Source organism: Pantherophis guttatus, chromosome 6 (assembly GCF_059756535.1).
Source record: "Pantherophis guttatus breed Tessera chromosome 6, ASM5975653v1, whole genome shotgun sequence".
Lineage (NCBI taxonomy): Eukaryota > Metazoa > Chordata > Lepidosauria > Squamata > Colubridae > Pantherophis > Pantherophis guttatus.
Window position 1 is genome coordinate 45,064,377 of NC_142068.1, and position 13,545 is coordinate 45,077,921.

Genomic DNA, 13,545 nt, shown 5'->3' on the forward strand with positions numbered 1-13,545 from the left:
TTCAATGATTTAATAATGCCAAAGTATGACACAAAGATTTGATTTCAAGTTTAGCTATGTTTTGTGTTCACTATCTTTCTTCCTCTCTGTATTGTGCAGCAGGCTCTCCTATTCCTCTGCATGTTTATATTTCTTAAACATCTGTTAGCTTTTCTTCTTTTTCTGTTTCAAGGCATGCAGCTCTTTTTGCAGTTTCCCCACATAGCCTCATTTTCTTTCCATCTCTCTCACACCATTTTATCCACTTTTTCTGCACCTGAAATAAAGTTCTAGTGCTCCATATTAATTTTCCCCAAGTCCACAGGATATTCTCTGTCCCCTCATTATTCTTTCTTCTTCTCATTCCTTGTCTGAAAGATGCTTCAGTGGATCCTTCTCTCCCCACCACCATCAAAAATATGTCTGCTCCCCTCGCCCTGTGTATCTTTATTTCATTGCTTTATTTTATTACATTACCACTTTTCTAGCAATTTATACAATTGAGAAACTGGGTTTGTACAAGATGGTTAAACAGGAAACCTGGCTCATTTGACAGCTGTATTTACATAATATGTTATGCCACCTCCCAAATTAAACCATATTATGGCTTAATGTGATATCGTTCAATGATACGTTAAGATAATAACTAGGTTTGCACAAGACAAAGAACTGTAAGAAACTGAGCTCCAATTTCGTCTAGTCTAGCATTTTCTGCAAACCTAGAGACGGTAACAACTCTTCCACATGTTGTTGAATCTACAAAGAAAATCACAACTTAGATATTCTACATTTTCACCTCCATCTTAAAGCCTTATTCTAGATGTATCTACAAAAGGATGGGAAAGGACCTTAAGCAAATGAAATCTGAGATCCCTCAGTTAGTCACAAAGGGTCAAAGAGAAGATTGCAATCAGTGCTCAGATCCAGATGTTGCTCTGCCTGATTCAAGAAAAAGTGCAATACAGGGAGCCTACTGAGAAACAAGACCCAGAACAATTATAGTGGCATGATGGTAAAAGATGGGAGGGGGAAATATCCCCAAATTGTGCTAAAAGAACCAATCCATCAAAATGTAACTTGCCTTTATTTATTTTATTTTTTTACTATAACTGCAATTGGGCTCTTCCTACAGACAACTTTAGAATATGTTCCCGTTGGAGCTCTAGTCTTAACAGCCATGTCAAATGAATTGTGTTCACAGGGAAAGGCTTCAGCAATTAGTTATGGGTAAAGTGTCCATTCCTTTAAGGGAAACAGAGTCAAGTGAGATGTCAGAGCGTGAGCTCTAAGAGTTTGTGCCCTAAGAGCACAAAACCCTCCTCCAATAACTGCACAAACACAGCTGCTAGTAGTAAAGGCTGTAGTGGCACCTATGAGCTTCTAGCAGCTGGTATTGCTTCCTGGCAGCAAACTGTATTTTTAGCTTTTGAGGTTTCCGATTCCACTCAATCCATAACTCCATCAATAGCATATTTACCTTAGAGCCTCGGACTTAGGAGAGAAATAACAACCCGTTTAGCTTGACAAAAGCACTAGATCTTTGCCCCACAGTACTGCGTAGGTGGGGCATATGCCAATTTTATTCCTGGCCCTAGGGATTCAGCTTCCACCCTCCCTGGGGTTGGCAGTGACCAAAACCCCATCTCTCCTTCCACCTGCCTCCACTCATTTTGCACAAAGGGAACAGCTCTCAATTGGTGCTTAGGGAGCAGCAAAGTGCCCTTGCATGACAGCACCATGTGTCATTTAGCACTCATACATACGCAATGTCACTCTTTATGGCCTACTGTAGAACTGGAACTTCTTATAAAATAACAGTATTAGTAACAAGAGAGAGGTGCAAGGAGACTCCAAACAACTTGAATTAGAAACCTCTTTGGAATGGTCTACTCATTTAGTCTCCAGGCACATGAAAACAGGGCCTCTCCCTCTCTGCAGAGCATCCATAGAAGACTTTGCCAACAGAGATCCAGAGTCCATCTGCATTCCCCGCCCCCCACCAAGACACTAAACTGGTACAATATGACTGGGACTGCATGTCTCCCAAATGTCTCTGTTGTTCTCAATAATATATATAGCTCAAAGTAGTAAGTCCCATACCCCACCTCCCCAGACACAGATCCCTCATCTCCTGCAAATTAAGGACTGTTCACCAAACAGCTACACATCTGAAGCCGGGACAGTGAGCCAAGAGTAAGCAATGTATTATAATCAGGGTTTGCAGTTTAATTCTTTTTGACCTCCCAGGGGCATTAGGCATGGGATGGGGGCATGCCTAGATTTTGATTTGATTTTATTGGATTTATATACAGCCCTACTCCCGAAGGATTCAGGGCGGTGAACATGTTTTAGGATGGGCAGCACTATGTTCAATTATTTCAGATGGGATCTGTGAGTTGTTACGAGGCAAAAAAGGTATCTTTTCACTCCTAAATCATCCCAAACAGTAAAATATGTTCCAGTTTAGGAGGTAGGGGTATGGTTTTAACCCTAAGATGTAAAAGCAAGGCCAATTATATGCCACTGTACCAAGATGTCGGTAGCTACAGGCATGGATAAAACTCCTGATGCTAAAAAAAAAAAGATATATAAAGAAATGACTTTCTCTTCATCATGACAAGCATAAGCAATTTTAGTAACATCACTTTCTCTGATATTGCCATAAAAGTTCTCTTCTTCCCATATCTCTTCTTGTCTATAAACAAATTTTTACAGCCTCATCATCCAGTCCTGGTCAATAAAAATCCAATAAAAGTTACCAGAAACAACAATATATATATTTTAATCTTGATCTAATAAATCAACTTTATATTCCTTTCCTTTCCTTTTAACAATCTTGATCTTTAATCTTTTTAAACACTACCCCAAAATTTGATTTCTTTTCATTTTCTGTGTCAGCCCATGGTCCTTCTGTCTCTTCTCAGAAGCTGCTTCAAAACTTCAACACATCTCTTGTGTAAAACCAAAAGAAGAAATTGCACCTTAGGCATGCTTGTAACACTTGTCATAAGCCAGTAAATAGCTTTGAATCCAGCCAGGTGGATAGCAAGAAATCCATATCCCACCCTTGCCCTAATCCTCCTTCATCTTTTATAACCATAGAAATTCACATCTATTTGACCAATGACCCCTTCTCCAGTTCAATAACTACAGGATATCTAATTCTACGGCCCTTTCTTGAAAATAAAAAACCTTTTCACGCAACATTTTTCTCTCTAATAGAATACAAAGACCTACAGAAAGAGCAAGGAATCAACTGCACTTCGAAAGGAAATTCCAAACATGCAAAGATAACACTTTAAAAAAAATATGAACATACAACAGAGGAAACAGTTCATTTTTTTCCATTTCAGTTTCTTTGGAATAAGCACAGCTCCTAACACCAGTTCAATACCAGGAGGAAGCTTGGAGTCAATGATATTCATTTAAACTTGCATGAAAAAAGACAAGGCAACAAAGAAAAAAAGTGAATTAATGTCTGACCAAAGAACTAAGGGAATTAGGCAGGATTGTATAGATATATCAAGGGCAGAAGCCCTGCTAGAGAGCACATCAATAAATAACAAAAGAGATGAAATTAACAAGGAGTCCAATAGGAATAAGATTATTTAAATCTGTCTTGAAAACCAGGGAAAAAAAGATGAGAGGAATGGCCTTGAGAAAATAGCGCCATATATGTACACACTACTAAAACTAGCCACTTACAACCATAAGCATTCCAGAGTAAACTAAGCAAGTTTAACTAATTAATATATTGATTCTGAATAATTAATGAATTTTAAAAGACATTGGTGAGGAAAACTTAGTAAAGGGTAGATTTGGTTGCTTTTGTGGCAACTTGTCCACAAATATGGTCTGATTTCCAGCATTTGTACCTATGCAAGTTGGAAAGTTTCTCCTGCCAAATGTAGGATTGCTATAAAGAAAAAGTATATCAGGGAAAGTGAATATAAGACTGTAAGGTTGCATTCATCCTAGACAGTGAAGGAATCATCTATGATCAGGATTTAAAAATAAGCCTTTATCAAAAACTGCCATCAAATGATGCAAAAGCAGCATTACAATTCAATGCAACTGATCTTTGAGGTTAGTTTTTCAAATTTTAATTTCCAAATGCTTGGCAATTACATTTGCAGATAATACTAAATTTGCACCAAGAACTGAGAGAACAAGAAAATAATTCAAAGAAAGTGAGTGAAGTTAGAAATAAAATACAATTCAGGCAAGCAAGACATAGCTTCTGGAGACAGGAAATGCAGACACTGAACAGGGACAGAAACCTGGAAAGGATGAGAGCAAAGTAGAGATGAGCTGACAATGATGAAAGACCTGCTACTATTTCAGTCTGCAGAAATATCACGCCCCAAAGGAAGGGGGAATGGCAGACCGGACGCATCCATGATCAGGAAGATCAGTTGCCCAAAGCACCCTGGCTGGAGCTGAGAAAAGATGACATGACACTGGAGTAAAATTAAGTAGAAGCCAAAAGAAGCAGCGTGATCTCTCCCGAACAACTCTTCCTCTAGTCTAGGAAATAATAAACAATACTCTCTGATCGCAATTCCTTCCATTCAATCCAAAGTGGAATTCCACAATCTAGAAAAAAACAAAGGAGACATTTCCTGCCAGTGACAACAACCAACCAATGGAATGACTTGACTTCAGAAGTTGTGGGTGCTCCATCACTGGAGGCTTTCAAAAAGAGACCGGAGAATCATAGGGTATCCTGCTCAAGCAGGGAATTGGATTAGACGACTTCCAAGGCCCCTTCCAACTCTTATTATTCTATGTTCAATCAAGGTGCTTCAAGAAGAAACCTCCTTGTAAACAGGTCTGTATAAATGTCTCAAAACCACAAGCCTAAACAAAAGGCCTCAAACTGGGCAAACAATACAATCAGTAGAAGAGCTTGTGGGGAAAAGAGCAGGCTTTAGAATAAGAGGTAGAATGACTGCATAGCTCTCCTCTCCTCAGTATTAACACTCATAAAAATAATTTATATCCATAAAATAAAAAGAAAGTATTCTTTGCTTTCAATATGCCAAATCCTGGTAGCACATCCTCTTTAAACTTTTCTCAATTATTGGCATTCAAAGAATTCTCTTTAAATAAATGTAGCAGAAAACTGAAAATAGATTCCAACTTCTCCCACTTCACATTTTCCAAAATCTTCCTACTCTCATATCTTTCTCTAATCATGTGAATTCCTCTACTGAAGAAGAATGGCTCTGTTTGCATGACCAATGCATGTGGATGCATAGGATGTGACCTATGATTACACAGCTCAGTCAAGTAGCAAGGACAGGATTAATTTTAATCCCAAACCAACTGTCCCTTAGGTAACCTTGCTGCCAATATGATGACAAAGTGGTCCCACAAAAAAGCCTTCTCTAGGAAGTCTGACTCTGTGTATTTTTTACATTTCAAATCTTCCCTCCATAATTCCGTGCAGGATAGAAAAGTGGAGGAAAGGGGTGGAATTAGATAAGCCTCCTTCCTAAGAGGTGCCTGCTGTGGTATTGTCACCAATATGGATTTTGCAGATTATTTTTCAGAGAAGAAAAGTTAACAACCAGAAAATATTGTTCTCCATCTTCCTCTGCAAGAGCTAGAATGGCTTAAAAAATGGTTACTACTTGGTTGACTGGGTCACCTGGATCGTAGGCGGCAAGATGGATAGCAAATTTAATAAAATAATAAAATAAAATAAATAAAATAATAATATAAATATGCTGCTGGTGTAAAAGGAAGAGAACATTTTTTTTAAAAAAAATTGATTTAGATGCCGCCCTTCTCCGGAGACTCAGGGCGGCTTACAATGCATTAAGCAATAGCCTTCATACTTTTGTATATTTATACAAAGTCAGCTTATTGCCCCCACAAACTGGGTCCTCAATTTACCTACCTTAGAAAGGATGGAAGGCTGAGTCAACCTTGAGCCTTGGCGAGATTCGAACTTACAGTAATTGCAGACAGCTGGTGTTAATCACAATGCTATTAGTCTGCTGAGCCACCAGGCCCGTTTTTTTCAAGTATAGCTATCATTTTACTCCTAATCCTACCCCAAATCCTCTACCCTTCTAAAATCCTAGGACAAATGTTGTTCTTGCTCCAAAGTGAACATCACACTATTGGTCACTAGTAGCAATATGCGCATAGCCAAGGAAACTGAAACAACCGTGATGAAGAATAGCAGCTATGGCATTTTTTGGCAGTAGATAGTGAAAAACATTGCGGGAGGCTGGAAATGAAGGGATATATGTTTAATGAGGCGTCAAGTGCCTGGGACTGCAAGTATGCCAAGAGAGGAAGGAGATGCTGCACAGCACTAGCAAGGGACACCATATAACTTCTCCCCCTGCACGGATTCTGATAAATAGAATCTCTTTGTAATTCAATAAAGTCCCAGCAGTTACTGTGGTTCATCCATCGTACCCAGAAGACTCCAACTGCTGCTCACATAAATTTTCCAGACCAATATGCACAAGTAAAGGACTTACTGGATGGTAGGCACTAGTGATCCTCCCCAAATGCAGCATCAGCTCCCGATTCTGAGGGCAGCAATAAAGCATTACTGGAATTCAAAGGAAGCCCTCTACATTCTGCCAAACAGTTACAATTTATTTTGTCCTACAAATAATGTTCTATTAGATAGGTTTTGCTTGTCAGTTTTACAAAAAAAAATTGTCTTCTTTATTGAGTGCTATATTTAATCATTTTGTTTTAATTGCTCTAGGCCACATGACATGATGGTCAGGGATGGGAATATAAATTATTTTTACATAACCTGTGATAATAGTTTGATACTGTCTCAGATAAATTAAACTAGGGCAGGGATTAACAATGAGGGACCATGTGGCCCCCTCTGAAATTTTTTGGTAACAAACCATTTGCACCAGTTATGTAAGAGGCACGTTACAGCGTCTAGTTTGTTGGTATTAAGAACTATCAATTTGGTTTCAGGATATTCTTAAGCACAGACTTCACCTGTATATTTTTGCCTGTAATCAATAATCAATTCTGTTCACAAGCAGAGCCAGGACAATTTCACTGCCAGTGCCCACTGTGCAATCCCTTTCTGTTAAGGACTTTTAGCAGAGGACCAAGAGAACATTCAGTGCTTCACTTTTTATTGCTCCCTTTCTTAGGATGGCTGTATATGCCAAAGTAATTTCTTAATACAGAATATATCACTATTTTATTTGTTCTGTGCATATCACTTTGGAACGATTCAATCCTAAAATGCAATTTATAAATAGATTAATTAATTCATGTAATCTTATACTAAACATTTCATATCCTCTAACAGTTACATAGGTATGGCTTACAACCAATGAGAAAGTTTTTCTCCCTGAAATGGAATAACAATTCATATTGAGAACTGTTTTATAAATGTTATGAAGGAAGAAAGAAAAAGAAACTTTCCAAATTACTATATTTCTAGGTTGTCTCAACCCTTTCCTCATTAGAACATGTGAAAAGAAGAATCTGTAAAATAACACAAAGATTTTCAACATTTTTTTCAAGATGTAGTTCATTACATCTAATATATTACAAGAGCTGGTCATAGATATTTCTCTTTTCACATCCCACACAAAATGGAACACACAAGGCTGGGGAAATAGCACACCAATCTAAGACTACTAAAATGTGAAGAGAGAATCTTATTTATCTTTCTTATAGAAAATGCATTTATCCAGTGAATCCAAAGTGTGTATGTGTACTTAAATAGAATGAAAAAGTGATCGTTTCAACAAATCAAATATCACATGCCCAAAAGTAAAGAAAACTGAGCTTGGTTCATATAGTGCATAGTACATGGTTTTATTCCTGAAACTGTTTAGAAAATTCAAGTAAAACTAATTAGGAGATATTACATGTTTACCAGGTACAAATATTGTTCCAGACTGATTTATGCTTATAAGGCCTTTAAAAATTGAGCCCACATCTGCACCTATCTATGCATTATTGCAAATTACCTGTTTCTTTAGTTATCTATTGTTGGAAGAAAGCCCATCTGGGTTCAGTTCCAAGTGGGGAGAAAGACACTGAAAACAGGGAAGCTGCTTGGAAGGATGGTTTAATGGTGAACAGGACCACATGGGTTTGAAGTCCTGGGTAGCTGACCACATGGAATGGAGATTTATACCCTCTCTTGGGCTTTGAACGTGAGCTTCCTGTTCTTGTGGCAAGGGCATGTATCTTATTGGTTGCAGACTCCCATGTGGAGTCATGTTTGTCTGAATCAACTTTGGTTGAACCTTGCTGGGTGATGTAATGAAGGGGCTTGGTTGTGCCATGTGGTGACCTAGATAATCTATTATGTCCTGGAGGGTCATGTCTTAATCCCATCACCCTGGAGCTGAGGTCTTTTGTTTTGTAGATAAACTGGTCCAGTCTTAATGTGCACCAAATATCTGCTGGGGGCAGGGAGCTGCTCTTTCTTCACTCTCCATTAAACAACACAGCTGAAGGATGAGCAGATACTTTTGATCCTTTCATCACAACTACAGAAGGCCTTTTCACGAGGGACATTATTTCAATGGTATCAAACTAGTGGAGTGCTAGATGCAAGAGAGAGAGGTAATTTTACCTGTTAACAGGGTATAATTATATTAAGAATATGTGCTGTTTATATAATAGGAAAGAGTATTAAATAGTATCCCCTTCTTTTTCTAACAATAAACGCAAGCTGGTAGCAGTTCTTAAAGGAAAATTTAAAGAACAGGAGCAGCGAATTAAGGATTTATCAATTCAAAGGCTACAAAAGAAATTGACAGTGGAAACAAATCACCATGAAGAAAACAGCCAAACAGAGGAATAACCTCAATGGATCCGAGCAATAGCAAGAGATATAAAAGATGTACTATTTTCTGGAACTCAGTAACCATTTTCAAACTCTTACAGCTGAAAGAAACACTGAAGAATGGAAGACAGGATGGTGGAAGTTAAAAGGTAGAGAGGACACAACTGTCTCCTGTAAAAAGCCAAACAGAAGACTCAGCACAATAAGTAACTGAAACATATGTATGCCAACTGGACCCATCAATTGCCTTGAGTGAGAACCAGGAACTTCCAAGATCTACCAGGTTCCCCAATTTTTTTTTTCTGATAATACACGAGGGGACAAATAATACTGCAAAGAATGGCTCTGAAAACTTTGGAACAAAACTCTGGGAGATGAGGTGGTATTCTCATCTATTTTTCTAGTTCATGGAAAAAAGATTAAAAAGAGAAAGAAAGATACTGCAATTCAATAACTGGCTACACAGTTTGGGTCAATGGGAGAGATTTGGTTTCCAGGATGATGGTTTTAGTAATCTAGGTGATGAACCACTGTCGCAAGACAAGTTTTATATTTCCAAAGAGTGTTTGTCCAAAGCAAGTGAAACTTGATTAGAAGGGTTTTAACTGAATCCTATGGCAAGCAAAAGTAAAAGAATTGGAAAAATGCACTATAGAAAGCGGGAGTGTTTCTGCAATGGAGCCTCTTAAACCATTCAAATAAGTCAGCAAGATCACTGGTTCATGAAGTTCATGACCTTCATTGACTATACACTAATACTCAAAATATAAGATATAAGCAAGATGAGTATGAACTCTCGATACAGAAAAGCTAATATGCTTTATTAATTTTAATGGAGACCTAGTGGGGTGACTCCCAACTGAAAAAGAGCAGTAAAGAAAACAATTTATTCAAAAGGAATAGAAACTATAGAAAGGGGAGGAGTTCCACTATCTGTTAAAAATATCAACTTCTGCTCAGAAATCTAAAGCAATCAACTTAACAATGCTGCAGAGAGCATCTAAATTAAAATAACTAATGGAAGAAATAAAAGCAATATTGTTGACATCTGCCATGGGATGGGTCATCCAACCAATTAGGTGCGGATACCTTTCAAAAGCAAACTACGGCTTTTTTGAAGCAGCAAGAATTCACAAAAATCCAGCAAACTATAGACCAGCTACTCTGAGATTATAAAGGGATTGCTTCCAAAGTTCTTATCTATCAAAGCAATATTACTCAGCTTTCCAGACTAATTTTATCTCATTTTTGAGTGGGTAAATTCCTTAACAGATTGTGGGATATATTTCTGTGGACACAATACACTGCTCAAAAAAATAAAGGGAACACAAGCAGAAGACATCCGAGATCTGAATGAATGAAATAGCCTTATTAAATACTTTGTTCGTTACATACAGTAGTTTTGTGTTCCCTTTAGTTGTTTGAGCAGTGTATAAACTACTGTATGTAAAGAACAAAGTATTTAATAAGGCTATTTTATTCATTCAGATCTCGGATGTCTTCTGCTTGTGTTCCCTTTATTTTTTTGAGCAGTATATATCCTGAGATCCGAAGTGCATTTGATAAATACTGATTAACAAAGTACTTAAGTGTGGGCTGGATAGCATCACAATTAAATGGGAATGTAGCTGTTTCAAAAGTCATACTCAATAGGGTGTTCATCAAACTGAAGAGAGGTATCAAATAGGATGTCATACATAACAATTCTGGGCTTTATACTCTTTAATATTTTTATCAATGACATGGAGATCCAAGGAATATTTATTGAATTTTAAAAATGGGTGAAATTGCTAATTCCCCAGAAAGCAGAAATAAAATTGAAATTGAATTTAATAGGTTGGAGAAATTAACTGAATAAACTTTAAGAGAGCAGCAAAGTTTTTATTTAGAAAATAAAACATGATATGGGGAACTTAATTTCATATTTATGAAAAAAAATAAAATAGTAATTGATTGCAAAGAACATATAAGTAAACAGTGTGATAAGAGTACAAAATGTTAAGTGCAATTATAGGCTGTATTAAGTTATTGAAAGTAACAGTACTTAACTGGTCAGACCCCACCATGAAGTACTGTGTCTAGTTAACAGTGATCTTCGACACAGAGAAAATCAGAAAAACTGGATTAGGTTCACAGAATGTCAATGAAGATGGTCAGGGTAATAGAAATTAACCTATATAAAAGATATTGAATGAGTGGGATACTTTTAGTCCTTGGAAAAAGTTAAGGAAATCTGATAGCACTTTCAAAATACCTGAAAGATACTGAATTTAAGGTGCAGGACCTAGAATAATATATTTAAGTTGAAAGACCCTTAATAATGCATTAAGGAAGGAAGTTTTTAACAATGTTAGAAAATACATTCTCAAAGTAAATGCAATTTGATGTGGGAATCAGTTATCTGGGAAGGTGAAAGTTTTCCTGTCACTGAATGTATTCAAACAGAGGGTGGATAACCATCTGTCTGAAAGTTTTTACCTTGAATATCTGCACTGAGTAGAGTTAGGTTTTATAATACTATTTTCTATTGCCAACATTGCAAAAAAATTCCCATTTTTAATAAAATGTACACTATTAGTTATTTGAGCTATATTAAGAAACAAGTGTAATATAATTTCCTTAAATTTGCATTTTAACATTACATGTTTTCACAGCTTTTGAACTTATTAATTAAAAACTCAATAGCACTTGAATACCTGTAATCAATGAAAAGAATTGGAGCATTTTAGACTTCTCACATTATTAGTGTTTCACTTGAGTTTGAATTGTTTATCTTTATTTTTATGTATAAAGTATGTCACCAAGCCTTCAAACCATGGAAAGTTAAAAGTTCATCAAATTTTAAAAGTTGAAGTTTTATCCTTGAACCGTAAGAAAAATTATTCAGTTTCTCTCTAATTCTTGTATAGACTGGTATTTGCAAGGCTCTTTTGGCAACCAAAAGCACTAGTTATGTAGGATAGTATACTAACATTGTGCATTAATACTCTTAAAAATGATATTAAATAATAAAATTAACAATATTTATAATTGTAACAGTAAAGAGTTAGTTTGGGCCTTGAAATGAAATCAGAATGTCAGGATTCATCTCTTAAAAATTGAAACCCTAAAAAAGATATATTTAAGAGCCCTTTGCCTTTCAATATTTTCCCTCAAATATACGGTACTTTTTTTTACTGCTTCATGCAGACTGACAAGCCATGCAACATTTCTGAAGTGGAAAGAAGTTTTCACACAGGATCAAACCATAATATTTTTTCAGTTAACTTATATATAATTATAGTTTTAGTTCTACCGAAAGAGGGAAGGAAGATAGTAATTTGTTGATTAAAAAAATGAATCAAAGCAATGTAAATTTTATGCATAATGTGGTTCAGCTAGGAATCCTTAAACAAGCGTTATCCTTCTTGAAGCGTGTCATAAAAATATGTAACAAAAATATTTTAAGACTACCCTGAAATGCATTAGAGAAATGCACCCTGTAGGAAAAGGATGAATGTTCCCAAAGTCACAAAAAAATGGAATACCCTCTCAACAACACAGTGTTAAGGATTCCAAATATTTTTTTTTAATTATACCTTTATTGTACAGTATGCTGCATGTTTTCAAAATACAACACATCCGCACTACGAATGTACTTTAGACTGAATTATAGACCAGGGTCGCGCGGAGTTGGAGAAAACTGAGGCTGATTTATGACATGGTTCTTCAGCGTAATCTGACAATGAACTTTAATTTTCTATATTAGAAAATTATATAGCGTCTTTCTTTCCAAAGATCAATTGCTGCCCACCTGTTGCTTGAATGTGAACTACTGTAGCGGTAGCATCGCCAGCCCAAAAAAAGCCATCAGAATTGGTGGGGACCATCAACTATCATACCAACTAATTTGTGGTTATGGGGAACAAGCGAAAAGGAAGGGAACGGCATTAAGGACCCCGTAGATCACCCAGAAAAAGAGGGGACGAGGGTGGAAAGCAAAGGAAGAGAGAGAGAGATCTGCAAAGCCCAACACGGGAAGGGGAGAAAAGAAAGAGTTACCGAGTACAAACAGGACCACTCCACCGCAGCTGCTTCCGCCTTCCCTACTTCCGTCCGACCCTATCCTGTTTTATGCGTTCTCTCCGCAAGGGCCGCTGGGAAATGTAGTACCGTGAGTCACCCTCTTAAATTTGGCGTTCCTTCAAATATCTTTCCCCGATCTAGTTGTCCTAAGAAAAGTCACGATTAAGCGCCTGAAGAAATTCTTCTTTTGGATTTGCATAGTCGCTGACGTTCATCCGGTGAACATCGGACATAATCTAACCTTGTTGAAGAAGCGCGCCATGCGACTGCTTAAAGTTTACGGGCTGCTTTTGTCCTTGAATTTTACCAACGTTATGTACTTAGTGGTAGGAATAGAAGCTCTCTGCTCTGCACATGCGCAACAATATAGATAGATAGATAGATAGATAGATAGATAGATAGATAGATATTTGTTTTCTTTTCTTTTTGTAGGCCTTTATGTGTATTTCTCTTTAGCCAGGTTCTTCCTAAGTAAACCAAGATGCATAAAAATCTTGGTTTACGTAGGAAGAACCTGGCTAAAGAGAAATACATACATACATACATACATACATACACACACATATACACACACACACACACACACACACACACATATATATGTGATATTTTTGCAAAAATAGGAATATATATATATATATATATATATATATATATATATATATATATATATATATATATATATATATTACTGA

At 36.7% G+C, this 13,545-nt stretch overlaps 1 protein-coding gene across 4 annotated transcripts in view; it reads right to left on the minus strand.

Annotated features, from left to right (window-relative positions):
• Positions 1 to 13,210, minus strand: part of R3HCC1L (R3H domain and coiled-coil containing 1 like) — a 40,016-nt gene extending 26,806 nt beyond the window's left edge. Inside the window, exon 1 of one of the 4 annotated variants that reach the window (XR_015728623.1) lies at positions 12,827 to 13,195. Coding sequence is in view for 1 of the 4 variants with exons in the window: in XM_034439854.3 (XP_034295745.2) it covers positions 12,579 to 12,654 (76 nt within the window). In the remaining 3 variants the exon portion in view is untranslated. Of the gene's footprint in view, positions 1 to 12,578 lie in introns of all 4 variants that reach the window. The other 3 variants (XR_015728622.1, XM_034439855.2, XM_034439854.3) reach the window with 3 other exon arrangements.
• Between the last annotated feature and the right edge of the window lie 335 nt (positions 13,211 to 13,545).